The 19,362-nt window shown below is 37.7% G+C and overlaps 1 protein-coding gene and 1 non-coding gene across 6 annotated transcripts; both read left to right on the forward strand.

Annotated features, from left to right (window-relative positions):
* Positions 1–1,566: 1,566 nt before the first annotated feature.
* Positions 1,567–15,518, forward strand: LOC145997289 (putative protein-lysine deacylase ABHD14B). 5 transcript variants are annotated; one of them, XM_083134181.1, is made up of 6 exons: positions 1,567–1,681; positions 3,586–3,728; positions 10,592–10,720; positions 12,709–12,880; positions 13,776–13,999; positions 15,022–15,518. In XM_083134181.1, the coding sequence occupies exons 2-6, from the start codon at positions 3,609–3,611 to the stop codon at positions 15,202–15,204; spliced, it is 828 nt and encodes a 275-aa protein (XP_082990307.1). In that variant the 5' UTR covers positions 1,567–1,681; positions 3,586–3,608; the 3' UTR covers positions 15,205–15,518. The 5 variants fall into 5 exon arrangements, with proteins under 5 accessions (XP_082990307.1, XP_082990310.1, XP_082990311.1 ...); XM_083134182.1 differs by lacking the exon at positions 1,567–1,681 and adding an exon at positions 1,697–1,850; XM_083134183.1 differs by lacking the exon at positions 1,567–1,681 and adding an exon at positions 1,865–2,003.
* A 1,703-nt stretch (positions 15,519–17,221) lies between these two features.
* On the forward strand, positions 17,222–17,296 carry TRNAA-UGC (transfer RNA alanine (anticodon UGC)). Its single transcript has one exon. It is a non-coding gene; the product is annotated as a tRNA-Ala (tRNA).
* The last annotated feature ends 2,066 nt before the right edge of the window (positions 17,297–19,362 follow it).

Consider the following 19,362-nt stretch of genomic DNA (forward strand, 5'->3'; position numbering starts at 1 on the left):
TAGTTTTATAGAAAAAAATCTTACGTTTGGTCCAACCAAACTGATCAACCTAGCTACGTCCCTGTAGATCCTAAACATACGTTCTCTTATTTTGCATATTCTCAATACATAGACCCGGAAAACCATACCAAGTCTTTCACCTTACAACATTCTTTAATTTATCAATTAGACATACCCTTATATACTCAATGCAATATCCATTTCAGGGATCTAGGAAGACATATTATGTAAAAAGAGAAATGGCCAACACACCTAATCATATATAGCCTACTGATGGATCGAAAGATCGCCTAGGTGTGGGTTGTGCTTATTTCATTCCAGATCAAAATATAAACAAACAATTCCGTTTATCACCTGACACTTCTATTTTCACTGCAGAAAGTTACGCAATATATAAAGCTCTTACATACGCTATCCATAATAATTACACAAAAAAATCTTATCATAACAGATGCTTTAAGCGTATTAATGGCGCTGAGTTCTCATATTCTCTGATTTGTAAACATCCTTTATTTATCATCCTTATAATCCAACAAACCCAGTATGCTAATGGAAGAAATATCAACGTTCAGTTTAGTTACGTAAAGGCTCACCAAGTAAATACGGAAAATGAACGTGTGGACGTATATGCCAAAGCCGCCCGATCATCGGAATCTACCTCACTTGCAAGACTTCCATACACGGATCTTCTCCCAAGAGTTAAATATAAACTTCAAGATAAATGGAAACAGTGGTGTATGGAACAATTTCAATCCGCGGGCAATATATATAAATGGTTTGCAGAACATTCACAAAATAAACCTTGGTACAGTGGGATCCATGAGTATTACCGTGCAAATTGTCCATCACCATGTTCATGCACTTTATTTGACCCAATAAGATCTTCAAGAATTAAAAGAAAACTCAAAATAAGATGTTGACAACTTCTGCACAAGCATACATAAAAATTAATCGCTTAAAAAAACACAGAATTTGTGAGAAATATTAATGATAATAGTCATGGTCAATTTGCACGGTAATACTCATGGATCCCACTGTACTACTCATATAATCTTCCAAGATCAGTTATTATTTTTTAATACGTCTACGTACAGGTCATGTTCGCACTAATGATCATTTAGCACTATTACATATTACAACCAAACAAGCCTGCACATGTTGAGAAGTTAATCAAGATGCCACACATCTCTTTTTATAATGTCCTAATTTCGACAGAGAACGAGATAAATTATATAATGGTTTGCGTCGCCATGGAGTTCCATTCCCTACATCTCTAATTGCCCTGCTCATGAATCCCATTCCAGTAGTATGTCTATGCCCATTCCTCCCACTATATGGCTTTTTTATTGATATGCAAGAAGATGTAATTTGACGATCTAACAAACTACGTATATATATATATATATATGTGCTTCTGTTCTTGGCGCTTTCGAACTGTATTAGGTGACGTCACTTCCGCCAAGACCAAGTCTGTACTTTGTACATACCTTTCGGACAGAGCCTATGAAAGATGACTAAAATCGACTAACAGTTGATAGAATCAGAAAAAAAAGAAGAAGAAGATTGTGGCAACACTGGGTGGAGACCCTCACAGAATAACGGGAAGGAACGACGATATATTCCTTGCGACGATATAAACAAGAGAAAGCTGCGCTGTATCAGTGCAACATGAAAAGATAAGGTTTGGATTTTAAATTCTGATTAAAAAAAAAAAGATAACAAGTTCTGTTTCAATAGAACTTTGAGCAGGAGAATTACAGGCTGTAGTTTGTACCAGAGAGTGACAATTTTGTGCCACCTGTGCACTGCCTTATCACGTATACGTGTTGAAATAAATATACTTCGCGTAGGTAGGAAAGAAAGATAGTTCAAACGTAGTTTCTTGCTTCTGTGAATTTTGATTATTTTACTTGTGTGTCACAAATGTACAAAAGTGGAGCGTTCGCGTTTCACTAAATTGTTTACAGCTTAATCGAATATAAATATATCAAGTTGGCAATGCCGTAAGTAGAAGTCCATTCCGACTTCGTTTAATCAACGAAAAATTTTATTGCTTTGAAGAGGATAATAATATGATGTCAGTCAAGGAGTAGTAATCGTAATTAATAATGAAGGAACTTAATCTGATGATTATTGTCGACCTCCTTAGCGAAGTTATCACAGTCTCTTCATCAATTCCATCATCATATCACTCATTCTCATCTTTGCGATTAGTCGAAAGTGGCAGAAATGCGACGTAAAGTAAACCAAGACAATCATTTATATAGCATACCTTGAACATTATGTTCTGTAACATGGTTAGTAGAAGTTATGGGCATCGAGATTATATTACAAGGTGATATGGTGAACCAGGCCTTTAGCAAGCATTTGCAATAAATTCTAATATTTTCTGTTCAATTTCTGAAAACTGCTTTCACTGACAAACCATAGAATAGTGAATAGTTTGCATGGTCTCATTTGGCTAACTCAAGTAAATTAAATTTCAAAGGTTTTATGGATGATAGTTTTCTTGATTGGTAGAATGCGGGCCTTAGTAGCCAACTAGAGGTGCTTAGTAGACATGAAAGTAGTTTTGCATTTTCTGTTGAAATGTTTGTTTATGTTCAAATGTGCACGTACTCTGTATGAAAGTGGTTTGTGCATACTGTTGTTTACTTCCTTGTAAGGGGGCTCTCATACACAAGGATCATGCTACTTCCTGGATGCACAATGCATTTTATTTAGAAAGGAAAAAAAAAACATGCTTAAACAAATGATATTATTCACCCAGAAATGATATAATGCTACATGACTCCATATAAATAATTTCCTGGTACCAGTTTCATAGATCGGAGACACATTAAAATCGGATATTTTGTGTTTCACATGGTTCGTACTTACCAATTGTGTATTACGGAATATAGTTTAAGGTGCCATTATGCTTTTTACACGAAAAAAAAACCTCAATTTTTCACATAGAGAGTAATTTCTTTGACTCCTTTTTTCGCACAGAATATGGCGGGAAAATCTTGACTTCCAACATCCTTCACTGAAAAATACCTGCTATTGTGTTCGTCACTTGTGCAAATTGTACATTATGCACGGGTAGCTGACAGATAGCCCCATGAACCATTATGCACGGTAGCTGACCGATAGCCCCGCGAACCATTTCCGATAAGGTTAGGTTTGGTTACGTTAGGCAAGCATAGTAAAAAAAAAAGGGGGGGTTTGAAACACTGACAGGGGCTTACGTCATCAAACGTACGCAGCATCCGGTTGTCGTAGGGCAAGCAAATGAAAGCAATGGCAATCGCTGAGATATTCTCTTGAAAAATACATGATTTCCCGTTCAAATATATTCGACGATGAAAGAAAATACCTCGACGATCGTTGTAAACCTTGGAGAAACTCATTCCCGTAAGTAGTTTCTTGTGTAAAATTGAAGAAATGTGTCTCCGATGTATGAAACTGTTACCAATTTCCTTTGTTCCTGCATGTTTCAGACTGAATAGTGCTTGGGAAAATATTATGGAAAGTAAGATACTAAGTGTATGAAGTTCCTAATTGTTTTATATGCCTAGTGTTGCCAGTTGCTTTCTGTTTCAGAACTTGAATGGTGAATTTATAAAATGCTTAGTGCATTAAAATTTAGGGGTGCTACAATATGTGCAGCTGCAGTTGTTTGCCTTTTCTTGTGGATGTTCCTGGTTGGAGTTTTGCAGTTTCCAAGTCTTGATAAAGAGCCCCAGGTAATCTAAAGTGTTTCCCATGCAACTTCTGGCTTTGGTGAATGAGTGTACTTATGCTTTTTTTCAAATTACTTTTTCAGAAATTCTTGTTCTTTGTGCTTTGTCCATCTTTTCATAGCTTGCTGATTTTGTCTCATGTGATAGTTGGTGGTTCTGTTGTGTTTCCTTTCATATGTTTCATATTATAATCCTCAGTATGACAATATTTTGTGCTTGTTTCCTATCATAAAATTTATTTCCCCGGTAATTATGCGATATCGCCCGAACACCTCTCACTTGTTTATTTCGTTAATTTTAGCATTTATACTTACCTATTCTGCATTGCGGAAGATTCTTTAAGGTGAAGTTATGCCTTTTTCCATAAAATAGTGTCAACTTTTCATATTACGAGTCATTATTTGTCTTCCTTGTTCCGCTTGGGTAACAGACAATATGGCGTGCACTCGTCATGTATCATCGCGTGTCGTGCTTGTGTTTTGTCGATTTGGAGTGGGTATGCAGTGTTTCAACCTTCTTAACTGAAAAATACCTACTTTTGTGTTCATTATGTTATCACAAGCCATTGCCGGATAGCCCCAAAAATTATTCACGATAACCCCATGAACCATTGACGGATAGTCCCAAAAACCATTCACGATAGCCCCACGAACCATTTCCGGGAAGGTTAGGTTCGGTTAGGTTAGGTAAGCATAGTTAAAAAAAATCGTAGAAAAGAGGCACGTTTGGAAACACTGGCGAGACCGCATGACTTTCGACGCTCGTGCCATCCGCAGGTACATAATGGAAACAACGGCATAATGTTGTTGCTTTACAGAAAATGCAAGTTCCTTACATAAGAAGTGATTATTTCTTGTTCTGCAGCATTCTATGGTGAAGTTTTCAGTTTCCGTGAAAGAAAATACCTTGAAGAACTTCGACAATGCTACAGAAACTAATTTCAGTAAGTAGTTTCTCCTATAAATTTGAAGAAATCTGTTCGGGCCATATTGCATATTTACCATCCCCTCCCCATTCCTTTCACATGCATGCCTCTGTTTGGATCCTGTATGTGTCCATAATTCTCAATATAAGTTATTTTAATTTTGTGAGACACACTTTTAACCCTCCCAACAATTTATCATACATGTTTGGAGATGGTAGTGTTTTAAGTAACGCTTTTGACTTCCAAAGGAGAGGAGCTCTTTTCCACTGAGGAAGATTTTAGTTTATCCTTACCTTTTTAATGTGCAAGGGGCTTTTTACACCCCTGTTTTAATTCTCAGGTAAAGATTTTTAGATAGGGGGATATTCCACGTATTCGTTGAAGGGTGCAAAATAGCCATGTGTGCCAATGCACCCAGAAATTTTAATTCAGTCATTCATCCAGTTGGTTGACCACAATCTCACCACCAAAGGTTTGAGTCTTGGTATGGGTGTTTCTTGATCAAACTCATCTAATCATTATTCACCCTCACTGGTGCAATTTACGTGAAGAGTGAGAAAAGTAACATAAAATAAGAAAGTGCGAGGGAAAGTCCGAAAATAAGTCCCCCTCCCCCCCACACACACAGTTTTGCCAGGGAAATCGTACAGCAATGGGGGAAACCAGGCCGTGTTGGAACACAACAGACACCCATACACCAGTGGGTGAAGTACGACCACGATCCAACAGATGGCTTGAGCGTAGTGCATGCAAACGAGGGGAGGTGCCTCTCAGTCGTGGCCCGGCAGATATGGAGAGAAGGTGCATGTTGAATTCGTGGTCAAAGGAGGAAGTGAGAGCGAATGAATGGCCAGAAGTGATGTCGAAACAAATAGTGCGGAGATGGTGTCGCCAATTCAGTGAGGGGCGTGAGCAGGTGCAGGACACACCACGACCTGGTCGGACACGTTCGTCCACTACAGACAAAAACATCAGGTTGGTGGATGACATGATTAAAGCAAACAGGCGTATCACCATCGATGACGTCGCTGAAGAACTGGGAATAGGCCATGCGCGAGCTCACAAGATCATACACGACATGCTTCAGTACTGGAGTGTCAGCACGATGGGTGCCCCGTCAACTCACCGAAGAACATCTGAACCAGCGCATGGGAGTCAGTTTGGAGCATCTCATGCATTATCACCGGGAAGGAAATGAGATTCTCTTTTGGATTGTGACGGGGGATGAAACGTGGGTCCACCATAGCCAGTGTTTGAAAAATCTTCTTCAGAGCTTGGTGCCAGCTCTGAAAATTAGGTGCCAGGAAACCACCAACTAGCAATTGTGCATACTACAAAGGCTGTCGCAGAGAAGGTGAGACAGATTTTTTCCTGGCTTGGCAACACTGCCTATGGTTTCGGCACTAGTTGCATCGTGTAGGATGACATTCTGTTTCCGTAGCAAGTTGTCACATGTTGTGAAACCACGTTAGTGAGCAGCTGTGTTGATTTACATAGAACGTGTTTCGTTTACCTCTCCAGGTTTTTGTGTATAACATTGCTTTTCACAATGAGTATTCAAGATGAACAGCGACATTCCATAACATTTTGTTGGCGTTTAGGGAAAAGTGCTGTGAAATCATATGCAATATTTCAACAGGCATATGCCGATCAAGACAGACTGAGGAGAGCCACAGTGTACCAATGGCACAAGTTGTTCAAAGATGGGCGCGAATCAGGCGCTTTGCTTTCGCATCCTGGACAAAGACCGTCCGTGATTAACACATTCGGGTCTGGCCTCATAATACAGCTTTGTTACCTCTGGTCTGCAGTTTTTGGTTGTTTTTCAAAAAATCATAGGAAAAATATCTTTTAATTTGTTTTTATTTACCACATATTTCTTAAATCTACAAAACTTCCTCTTTTCAATGAACAAAAATTTGTTAAATTTTATTTTCATTTTCAGACGTTTTTTAATATTTTTTTCAGCAATGTTTTGTGATGAAGAAAAAAGTACAACATTGTAACAAATGTTAATATAGAGATATTTGAAGTTCGTAATCTGGAAATTTCAATAATTAACTACATAAACTATCAATACAACTTTTGAATCTTGCATAAGAATACTTCTTATGTGCACATAACAAAAAATGATTACAAATTACAAGTAATTATCTTTTGTATGAAAAAGTGGCTGCAGGGCAGGACCAGACTATGTATCAGTTGGTTGTGCGTCATCTGTAAAAATTAAACAAATAAATAAATAAAATAAATTTTCATTTTACATACACTATACAAAATAATAAATGGAAAAACTAAAAATACATCAGTGCATATAGGAGAATCAAGCAAGAGGCAAGATGAATAGACCCAAAAAAATTACCTCTTCTCACTTCATACATAAAATACTAGAGTTTGCAACACTGTTTATATTGTCGACAATAATTATTACGAATATAACCTACCTTCCAAATCTTCAAATTCATTTGCATCATGAAAATCGTTGCTAACTTCAAACTCTGAGGCGGAATCCTCTATGCAGTCTGGATCTAACGACGCCATTCTAAACAATGCACAGTACATCAACCTGACAACAATCAGTCACAGGTGCGAGATAAAAATAGCACATGAGTCACCTAGCGGTCGGAAATTCAACAGAGGGGCTTGAATGAACACGCGCATGAGACGAAGTACGAGCATAGCCCGTCGTTCAATCGGCAAAGCGATTGAATACTGCAGGATGGGCTATGCCCGTCGTTCGTCCACATTGACTTTAAGTGCACTGCGGGCTATGCCCGTCGTGAGACCCCAATGTGTTAACGGGATGCTAGTGAATACTGTTGCAGCAATTATTCATGATTTTCAGGATTACGCGACGAAGAGAAAAATAGAAATTTTCCTGCATACAGCCCAGACCTTACACCCTGAGACTTTTGGCTATTTCCACTTTTAAAGGCCGCTTTACGTGGTCGTCATTTCATGATGAACAAAGAAGTGATCACCGCAGCGCAAGTTTTCTTCAGTTCCCTACCTGACGACAAATTTTCAAAGACATTCACAAAGTGGCAGGAGCGTATGGACGCTTGCTTAGCTGTCAATGGTGCCTATTTTGAAAAAGATGTACGTCTACTTGGGGTTGGAATCCAGGCCTGGGCATGGGCGTTTGTTAGTGTTCATTCATCAGTTTCATCGTATCATCACTTATCTCCATCTTCGCAAATTAGCCAAAAGTGGCACAAAAAGCGAAGTAAAATAAAGCAAATCAATCAATCTATAAGAAGCTGAGCATCACCGTATGCAAAACATCGCTAAATCATGTGAGAGAGCGGGAAATGGAGGTTAGGGGACAAAGAGTAAGAAATTGTTACTGATTCTATGGAATACTCACAACGTTCATAGAAAAACAACTTACGCTGTACTGCAATTTGAACTTAGAATCTTCAAAACTTCGTACATGCAAACTTAAAAAACAACAATATTACAGCAAAAGATCACAGTCGCCATGGCAACCTGGCAAGCGGGATTTTTCGAGCCCTGACCATAGCACACCCGAATCGAATGCCGTATCAATGGAGTGGAAACATCCGTCATCTCCTGTCCGGAAAAAGTTCAAGACAACTCCCTTGGCAGGTAAGGTGCTTCTCACAGTTTTTTTGGGATGCCCATGGTGTTTTGTTGCTTGACTTTTTGGATCAACGCTGCATGTTACTGTCACAACCCTATCCAAATTGAAGCAGGCTATTTGGTGTAGGCCGCCTGGCCTTCTCACATCTGGCATGCTGTTGTTGGATGACAATGCGAAACCGCACTCGGTGAGGGCTATGCAACACCATATTGCAACCCTTGGTTGGGAGCACCTTACCCATCTGCTGTATAGTCCCGATCTCGTGCCGAGTGACTTCCATCTGTTTCCGGCTTTGAAGAAGGCTCTCGGAGGAAGGCACTTTGGAAGCAATGCTGAGGTGACACATTTCATGCAATACTTCTTCCGTATACAGGACACTCATTTTGTCCAAGAGGGTTTTTTGAAGCTTATCAAGCGGTATGACAAATGTCTGAATGTCCGGGGTTCCTATGTGGAAAAATAAAGTAAGTATGCTATTCCTTTACTCATTTACGTTTTTTGCTGTTCCTTCCCATCTCTGTCCACAGTCGCCAGGGGAAACTTATTTTCGGACTTTCCCTCGTACAAATACACCAAATTATCTGCAGGTTCTTAGTAGCCTCAGCAATATCTGCATCCCACTCCCAGTCAGATGTCTAATGCTGATAGTGAAGATTCCCAGTATGGAATAGGGTGACCAACTTTCGGTCATGAAGTTAAGGGAAATTTCCAACTTTCGACATTTAGTTACGACAAATTTTGCACATTTTTAGCAGCATGACATGACTCCAGCAAATGCTCAAGGATTGGATAATATTAAACAAAATAATTAATTTACATTTTATTTAATATACAGATCACAATGCAGAATAAAAGTTTACAAATTTACATGTTTCTTAGGGTAAGAGTTTATATTAGATGCTTTTCCCAAGGAATACGTGTCATATATCGTTGGAAAGCTTATTGTTTAAGGAATTAAAAAAAAAAAAGGTCAGTCCTGATGCGAGGAAAAACAACGTGTAGGAGGAAATCGAGAAAAACCGTTGTTTTCCGGATATGCAGAATTGAACGTACGGAGGGAATTTTTCGATGAATAGAATGCTAATGGAACCTAACCTCATAGGCATACCTCGTCCCCATGAATGGTTCGTGGGGTTACCTGTGCATGGTTTTTGGGTATAACGTGAATGGTTTGTGGGGCTATCGTGAACCAAAAGAAATGCCGCAGTCTGGAAACTTTTTTTTTTTTGCCAAATCCGCACTCCTATTCCATTGGAACTCTACTAAGTGGTCCTCAAAAGGATCCAACGGAACTTTTTAACGTTTCTCTTCATAAGACACGTATTTCCCCTTAATAGTATTGTCTCCTCAAAAAATAAATTACTCCAGTTTGATGTTATTATGTTCCTGCAATGCCCTTTCAATAATTAACATATATTACTGTAACTGAAATGAAAAAAATGTGTGTTCCTCCCTCTTTCTCACATCCATGATAAGAAATGTAAAATTTCATCAGCCCAACTCCAATTATGTCCTGTGGGAAAAAATGTGCCAGCAAAGTCGTTTTTCAAAATTTCTCTCCTTTCAAAAAATTGCTAGGATATTCCAAATTCTGAAAAATTATATCTGATTAGAATTCCTTGTAGAGCTTCAGTAGTCTCATAGTACCGCAAGCCTATTTTTCATGCAACTGCTAAATCAAACCACACTAAGATTTGCTTGAATGCTTTCGAAGGAATTCTACAAAGATATAATTTTTCAGAATGTGAAATATCATAACAGTTTTTTTTTTTTTTAAAGGAGAGGACTTTTTATAATGATTTTGCTGGTGAAAGGTCCAAGTTAGCCTTAAAGTCACCTTGGATATCAGTCAGGTGATTTCCGGATAGGCTTTCCTTGAATCCCTTCAATCCTTAAAGATGGTGATGTTAGCTCTCTAAAGCTCTGAAACCTATCTGGAAATCACCTGGCTGATATCACGAGAAAACTTCTTCATAAATATCTTATTGTTGTCATAATTCATTGTATAGTGGGATGTAGAAGTATTATTTGGCAAATTGTCCACGGCTACTTTTGCTAAACCCCCCACAAACACACACACTCACGTACATATGTATGTTAGAGATGTAAACTATATCAACAAATGAGTCCCAGTTTGGTGGCCAAAGTGAGTAATAAAGTTCTGAATTAGTTGGGTGCAACTTTTGACCAGTGCAGTGCATATATTCATCTTGAGTTTCATGTCATAATGCAAAAATTTTGTGTCAGAAAATTACTTCTTATAACTAATAATGTGTAATGAACTTTGATTGATCAATTAACCATGCATAATAACAGCTGACAAATGCCTTTTTACAGGAAATGTCTTCAAAAAGTAAAGAAATGCTTGATGTGAAGAAACTTGATTTGTTCAAGGATCCCCTTCCTGAGAGTGCAGCCCATAAGAAGAAAGATATAGGAATACATACAGGGAGAGTTAATATTATGGTAAGCCACATACGGGGCATTCCACGAAAAGTGGTCCTACTCCATGTAAATAACAAAATGAATGAATCTAGAAATTACTATTGTTTTTAAACACATGTAATACATTTCTGTTAATATTTTTCATACATTCTGGTTATGTCATCATGCTGAAGTTTCTTTTTTTCATTTGTTATCCGACACCACAAAGTACATCATGATCCTATGAAAGCAATTCATTGTGGATATTTTAATCCATTCTCATGTCTTGAACCTTACAGTATGTGACTGTCCCACATAACGCTCAAATGCTCCATATTGTGTTTACCTGTGGACAATCTTTTCCATTGTACTATTTAGTACTGAAAGTTGATATTTAATGGGTTTCAAATTTACTATTTTTTTAACCTTTCATAATAAGCTTTTTTTTTAACCTTCATTAAGAAGAACGAAAGTCATATTACAAAAATGTGACTTTTACTAATCAAACTGTTGCAATATGAAGTGAGCAAATGTACATCAGTTCAATTTGTGGGACACCTGCTGTTAAAATATCCACTGGAAGGAATGGTTAATGAGAAAATGGGCCAGGGAGAAGATGATATCAGGTGATAGATAATATTAAATTAATTGGATCTTAGAGTGATCAGAAATTCTGGAGGTTGCACTGAAGAACCTACCTATTAAGGCAAAGAACAATGAGTGAAGTAACAAAATTTGGGAAAAAATGTCAGAAGAGCTTAAATATGTTGTCAACTGTGCAAGTTATATCGATTTGACAAAATCATATGCCAGCATCTGTGGCAGAGTGGTTAACACAGCATGCTGCAATGCTAGGGGTCCACGGTTCGAATCTCAGCCGGGTTTCATCCTCATCTTCGTGATTAGCCAAAAGTGGCAGAAAAGCGAAGTAAACTAAACCACAATCGATCAAATCAAATGTAATTCTACTGACTGTATTATTTGTTGAGAACTCTTTGTTGCAACACACTTACACCAAATCATATAATTCAAAACAAGAAGTACAAAAAAACTTTAAAACTACACAAATAAGGATAAACATAAACTAGATTAGGAAGCAAATACTTATATGCAACATGTTCAGAAATCCAGGTTTTAGACATAAGTGCATACATTGAATATTGTATGTGATATCTTGAATTGGCTTGTTCAAAACTTTATAACGTATCAATCCATACGATTATATTTTATTTAAAGCCTCTCGGATGCTTCATGTTGACCAGGGCATTCACTTGTTTATCTCAGTTGTCTCAACCTCTGAGGCATGTAAATAATGCACAGTGTTGTGCTATGCAAACCTCCTGAGGTATTCAGGATATAGGAAGTTCCATCAGCCTATGGAGTCAGCGGTTTGCATAGTGGCAGTAAAAATCACGATTCGGCATGGAGGAAGGTCTCCATGGCCTGGGTGATATAGAGGTGAGACAGACTGAAAGGGGACTGATTTTGGATTGGGATTGAGGAGAGAGAAGAGCTTATGAAAAGGGTTGAGCAAAAGTGAGGCGACGTGCTGGTCAACTTGCAACGAAGCCTACAGAGGACTTAGTTTATTTCTATTCTTCGAAATTAACTTCATTCATCAGATAGACAGGTAATTATCCTAACCCAACCATGATTCAGGTTCAAAGGTTCATAAAACCCAATGAGTGACCATTGTCTTTTCTAGTTGTTAGTTTTGCTAGTTAGGGGCTTCGTTCTAGTTGTGCCTATCGCACTGCCAAGCGTTAACTCGTCATGTTAATGACGAATGGTCTCATCATCGAGGATGAATGATGAATAAGTTACATCACCCATTGATTAATTGGTTAACATTCTTGGTAAGATCCCACGAACTTCAAAGTTCAACTTATATAAGTTATTTGATCCTTTTTACATGTATGTGTACATGTACAATTATGGGATGGACATGGATGTAGGAATTCTGTAGTTTATAGTTAAATGTGTGTATATCTTGTCATAATTTCACGAAATGTTATGCCATTCTTTTGTAGAATATTGGTGTGTTTTACCGAGAAGGTGTTATTCCTGATGGAGTTGCTGCAAAAGAACCATCCTTTCTCTTCTTGCATGGCCAAAGGTTTTCATCAGAAACTTGGGACAAGCTTGGAACTTTGCAGCTGTTGGCTGCTCTTGGTCATCATGCTGTTGCAGTGGACTTGCCAGGTAAACACTGCATGCATGTTGGGGTTACGGATAATGCCATATCTTGCTTTGAAGCTTTTCGTTAACACTTTTTTATGACTGAGTGGAAAATGCTGGGTGGTCACAATGAAACTTGGTAGAGGCTATGGAAACAATGGGGAAGCAAATTATGATGAGAAAAAAATTACTACCAGGTTCAAATGTGACGCTGAAGTAACAATAACCAGTAATGTGAGTCTATGTGGATATAGCAGTGTTCAATATGCACCCTGTCAATGCAAACGACTCTCTGGAAGCATAAGGCAGTATGATCAGCGAGCGTTTTCTGGGATGTTTTTCTAAGTTGTAAGAAAGCATAAACGTGTTGGTGTAGAAGTGTAATACATGTGTTACTTTGTAGATTTTCAGCGAAAAATGCAGGCTTGACCAGGACTCAAACCCAGGTCTCTGGCAATCTGTGCCAATGCTTTACCACTGAGCTACCGAACCGGCCTGGATTCGCCTGATTTTTCGCTGGCGCTGTTTTACCTGTGTGAAACAGTCTGTGCAAGTGTCCAGAGCATCCAAAACACATATTGTAGTTGCTATGACTTTTTTGTACTGCCAATGTGTAGCCTTGTGATTACTACACACCCGTAGAACAATCTTTTTGCGTGTGTGTGTGTGATTTCTTTGGCACTTCCCTACCAACCTCTGGTACACATGACCTACATTGTTCAGTTACATACAGTGTTCTTCTCCATTTGGATATTTTGAATTTTTGTCCAGGTCCTGCATTCTTGCGAGAAAAAAAAAAAATAACTGCCATGACCTATGACCCAACCCTCATATATTTTTAGTTGGCAGTGATGGTTGTTTTTATCTGCAAAATCAAGCATGAGTGACTGAACAATTTACTTTCTTTTCCTCATTTCAGGGTATGATAAGACCACCACCAAGTACACCGGAGAAAAGGATCAGTTCATACTGGAGCTCCTTGAGGGTCTCAAACTGGAATATCCAGTAATTGTTTCCCCTTCCATGAGTGGCTCGTATTCTGTTCCGTTTCTTGGAAGTCATCCTGAAAAATTTAAGGCGTACATTCCTATAGCACCTGTTGGAACTGATACTGTGGCAGGTGCAAAGTTACAGAAAATCAAGGTAGTGTGATTGGATTTGATAAATTTTCTTGTCTAGCATTTTATTCACTATAAAGCCCTCTAGGCCAGTGAGTAACACGATGTAGAGCAAGATGTGGTTGTTTGTTTGTTTCTTTTCCATCTATTTCGTTAATCATCATCATCACAATTCAATGAACCGTAGCTAGTCTAAAGTGCCAAGTCAGTGGTGAATAGACCACATTCTTATTTGAATTCGATTACATTTCAACTACAGTTCTGTAATGATAAATGTTGGTTTTCTATTGTTTTTTGTTTAGTGAAAATAGCAACGAATAGATCTATATTTTATATTATTATTAAAGCATAAATAAAGTGAATTAAAGGCCAGAGTGTAAGGGTGACCTCTCCCCCATGTACAGTAGTACACTCTGGACTGCATTTTGCTGACTAACTGGTGTCTGGACTCGCAGCCAGTATAATCTTTTGTGAGACTTGTGTGCTGTCCGTGTGTGTTGGTGATTGTGCTTTCATCGTATCACCTGTCATCCCCATCTTTGTGATTGGGCCAAAGTGGCAGGGAAGCGAAGTAAAATAAAACAATTTGGTTTCCAAAGGCTATTTTATTCACAATGAGGAGCAAAGTAGCATTTTTTTTTTTTTCGCATAATAGCATTGCCCCTTCAAAATATACTCCTTCGGTTTGAAGTTCCTGCAACACCCTTATAAATATTAACATAAATTACTGTGAATGAAATAAAATATGCGTAAAATATACAATTCACATAATTTAGAACATAATATACATTGACATTCAATTATGACCACTTAGGGCAGTGGTAGCGTCGTCACTTTGTAATCAAGGGGTCCTGGGTTCAATACCCAGTGGAGGCACATAGTGGTTCGGATCCCACTTTAAACTGTAGGTCCAGTCCCAATTAACCTTACTGTGCATAAAGTGGACTTAAAACACTAAATTAATCAATCAATTATGACCACTTTGCAATTATTTTTTTAATAAAAAAAAGTGCCTCAGAGTTTCATAACCTGTTTCTAATTTTTCAGGTCCCAACTTTGATTTTGTATGGAAGCAATGATAAAACAGGATTGGCAGAAGCATCAGTGAAGAATTTAGGTGTGCTGCCCAACAGCCGTGAAGTGGTGTTGGAAAAGGCAGGGCATGCTGCATATTTAGATGAGCCCGACAAGTTCCATTTGATTCTATACAACTTCTTGAATGCTTTGTGACACTTCTTCTACTTTGAAGGGAAAGGTGCTTCCAGAATGTACAAATGAAATGTATATAAATGTGGCACAGTGTATAAAATCTATGGAGGAACATGGTATTGCTATTTTTTCCTCCTGTTAAACACATACCACTTATTAAGGTGAATGGAAAACTGTGTAAATTTTGTAATTTATAATAGAGTAGCGAGTCGTGTTTTCTTTTGTTACTTTTTGGTATGCCTATGCTGTTTCAAAAACCAGTGATATATATCTTTCTTCGAGTATATATGTATAACATTATTAAGTTTTTTTTGAATAAACTGTTTTTATAAATATTTGATTAGAATTTATTACATTTCTTCAAATATACATGCACACAAGCTAATCAAAGTGGAAATCGATAATTATTACAATAGAATGAACATGCAATGTAGTCAGAAAACATGTGTATGTGAGTATGTGAGTATAATTGTTTTAAATCTTCTGTATCCCAAGATAGAGTGCATTTAAAAATGTGTGCCCACCAACAACCATACCTGAGGTCTTTTAATTATAAGACAATATCATTAGTCAGTATGCTAGTAGGGAGGGAAGAAAAATTATGAAACTCCTGTTTTACAGAGTCCATTCAGAGAGGTAAGTCAGACTACCATGTACAAGGTACATGCGAGGCATTGAGAAATGAAGTTACCATTTGCTAGATTGTTTCGTTGTCAACAAACTGCATTCTCCCAAAAAATCCTTTTAATTTTGTAAAAAGATTCCCATCATTAGGGTCAAGACCGAATAACAGCTCTCATTTCATGATTGGCAGGATTATATATTTTCTAGTTTGTCGTGACTGCCCAGTGATGAATCACCCCTGGAAATTAAAAAGCCCCCTGAAAATTTCAGTAACCTGGAAGAGCATTCGGACAATAGCTAAGAAATTTGGCAAACCAGATTCACTTATGCTTTCTTTCATTCACTTTAATTTAATGTAGAACATTTTTTTATAGTAAAAAGCACTGATTTGGTCGTCTTTACAATTAAAAGTCAATAATATTGAATGAATTTAAATTATCGTTCATTTGGTAACTGCTTTATTAAGAAATATGATGGATCAGGATACTCTACAGGCTTGTGTGTAGGGGACAAGGAATTCACAGAAAGTTTCATTGATGATGTCATCTACAGATATGCTGTAGAAAGCCTAGATGCTTTTAGTTAATTTGCTGTAATATTGTTTTATGATTTTCATAATATCATTCTTAAAATAATAGTTACATATCCCTAAGAGTCATTCCATGTCAAATTGACCAATTTCAGAAAAGTTTCCAAGTCATGTTTCTTTGATTTGGATGAAATTTGTCATGAAGGTTCAATCATGTCTGGAAGGCTTGTTTTCCAAATTTTAGGTTCTTACGAGAAATAGTTCTAGAGATATAGCCTGTGGAAGAAGGTGGTGCACAACAGAAAATGTAACCCAAATCTGGGAAATGAGTCTCGGAGCTAACTTCATGACTCAATAACTTTCGAACTATTGATCACAACCTAGTGATATTTACACACCAAACAATCCTCTAACCAAGGAACACGTGCATCCCATCAAAATACCCTCAGTCTGTTTACGTTAGCAAATAAAATACCCCAAAGTATGCCTTAAAAAGCCTTACACGTCAAAAAATGCATATTTTGTGTGCCTGCTGTTACAACTGTAATCCAACCAGAAAGGTGGCATTAATTTTTCTAGTAACCCTGATGTGAGCTCAGTATGCACATTATGTCTTCTCCATATATATCACCCAATCCATATAATATATGTGGTTGAATATGCAAGAAATTGAAAAATAACCAGAAAATGGTGGATTTTGGAAATGGTGTAGCACAAAAGGGACAAGAGATATCCAAGCCAAGTTGCATACACTACATAACTAGACCTTCCTCTAATGTGTGTCAAAATTTCAACTTGTTATTGCAAGGCTCTTGTGCAGAGTAAAGGTAGACCTTTAAATGCCCAGCTCGTTTTCAGTGGGAAGTTTAAAATTGCACAAGGGGGGCTTCCCCCATGGCGCAGTGGTAGCGTCATTGCCTTGCAATCAAGGGGTCCCGGGTTCGATACCCGGTGGAGGCACAAGTGGTTCGGATTCCACTTTAAACTGTAGGTCCAGTCCCGATTAGCCTTACTGTGCATAAAGTGGACTTAAAACAGAAACTCAAACCAAAATTGCACAAGGTTTTAAATGAAGATTTATATCTCTGTAACTACGAATGCTGGAGTTAGATATTATAGCTTGTTTCTTTCAGTACAGTCTCAGCTACATGCCTATTGTTGAAATAATCCAATTTGCAATAATCAAATAGAAGAAGAAGAAGACGAAAATTAATGACCTTATTTTTTTTATTACAAAATTTCAATTTCGTTGGGCCCCCACGTAGGCAAAGCCAGGACGTGAGGGTTCAAAACACTTCCTGCGTATTGCCTGATTGTATTTCATTCTCTTAGCAAGAATTGTGCACTTACTGATGACACTTTCGTTGAAAAATATTTTCTAATATAAAAGCCGTGCTTTTTAACGGGAAATTCAAAATTCCAAAAATTATCATCTCGGAAACTATGAATTCTAGAGTTAAAACTTATATCTAGTTTTCTGCTGTACACACTAGACAATACACCTATGGTCGAATAAACTTAATTTTCATTTATCAAGTAGAAGAAGATGATGAAAGTTAAATAAAACTACATTTTTACGAAATTTAAATTTCGTCTGGCCCCCACATACCGGATATGTGTTTCATTCTCGTGGCATGAATTGCGGACTTGCTTCTGATACTTTCAGAGAAAAAATATAATTTTCAATGAAAAAGCAGTAAATTTTAAGTTGCACTACCCTCTCTCCCCCAAAATATATTCAGAATCATATTTAACTTTACTAAATACTAATAGACTAATAAGATGCTTAAGGCTCTTTGTGTAGCACTTGTACCTCTTAACATTGCCTGAGTCACAGTATGCTCCAAAAGTCGAAAAAACCAAATGTGACATATTTCACGTCGCGGCGTTTATATTTTAAAAACATGTATTGGAACAGATAACCACTTTTTTGTAACAACCCCAAAATTGGGCTTTAACCTCGCAAAAAATCACTAGAAAGGAAGTAGACGATTATTTACAGTTCTTTAGACATACATTAACAGGGTGAATTGAAAATCATAGGACACCTTTTCATTTCAGAAAAGGAATGGATAATTAAATATTCGAGTACCAAGGATAAAAGGGGTGACAGGACCTACATTCCAAGATAGAACTACAACATAGCTGCCATATTGAAATCTGCTGTCTTATGTATCTTGGCTTTGATTTTTTTTCAATTGGAAAGGGTTACATATCATATGTGACTCATATATCAAATCGGGCAATTTTTTTCACCACAGAATTTTATTTTTGCAATTACATTTGTTTTGCTGTATGTGGTGGGGTATAAAAGTTATTAGCTCAAAAATTTGAAACAACTTCCATCCAAGTGACCACATGATGTTAGTCATTATGCTCGTTGAAGGCATTTTGCCTAGTCGTTATGCACCAAAACATGTGGAGAAATGAATTATGTTGTAGGCCTCCAGGACTCCTTGCTGCAGGTGGTCCTCGCGGCACCCATATTCACCCTATATGCACAGCGCCAGTTGGAAATGCTACAGGAGACCGTCTTCTCTTCAATTCTTAGTGAAGATGGCAGTTTCCCCTGTTATTTCCAACATAATGAAGTTCCATCATAGTATGGAGTAAATGTTTGTCAATATGTCGCTATGAATTACCTGGTCATTGGATTGGTTGACATTGTCCAGAGGAATGGACATCCAGATCACCCTACCTAACCCCCTGTTTTCTAACTGTGGAACATCTGAAATCTGAAAATCCGCGACAAAGATTACTTGCAGGAATACACCCTGGAGACCTGTAACATAATATTTCCAGAAATTCTTGTGGGAGTGCATAACGAGTGCATTATGCTCTGTGCTCAGCCATGCAAAGAGTAGCGTACTGAACAAATCACATAGATGCATATCATGTGGTCCTTGGAGGAATACTGCTCACATTTTCATCTGGCAGCTGGGAAACAGAAGGAATTAGCGATCAGTTGAATCCTATTCGACTGACATCGGATATATTCATGCCACTAGACACCGACTGCTCCTAGC

This window comes from Lepisma saccharinum, chromosome 13, assembly GCF_977018435.1.
Source record: "Lepisma saccharinum chromosome 13, izLepSacc3.1, whole genome shotgun sequence".
In the NCBI taxonomy this organism is placed as follows: domain Eukaryota; kingdom Metazoa; phylum Arthropoda; class Insecta; order Zygentoma; family Lepismatidae; genus Lepisma; species Lepisma saccharinum.

Coding starts and splice junctions, on each gene's coding strand:
- LOC145997289 (XM_083134181.1), top strand. CDS start 3,609: ATGCTTAGTGCATTAAAATTTAGGGGTGCTACAATATGTGCAGCTGCA. Junction 12,881..13,775: donor TGTTGCAGTGGACTTGCCAG/GTAAACACTGCA, acceptor TCCTCATTTCAG/GGTATGATAAGACCACCACC. Junction 14,000..15,021: donor CAAAGTTACAGAAAATCAAG/GTAGTGTGATTG, acceptor CTAATTTTTCAG/GTCCCAACTTTGATTTTGTA.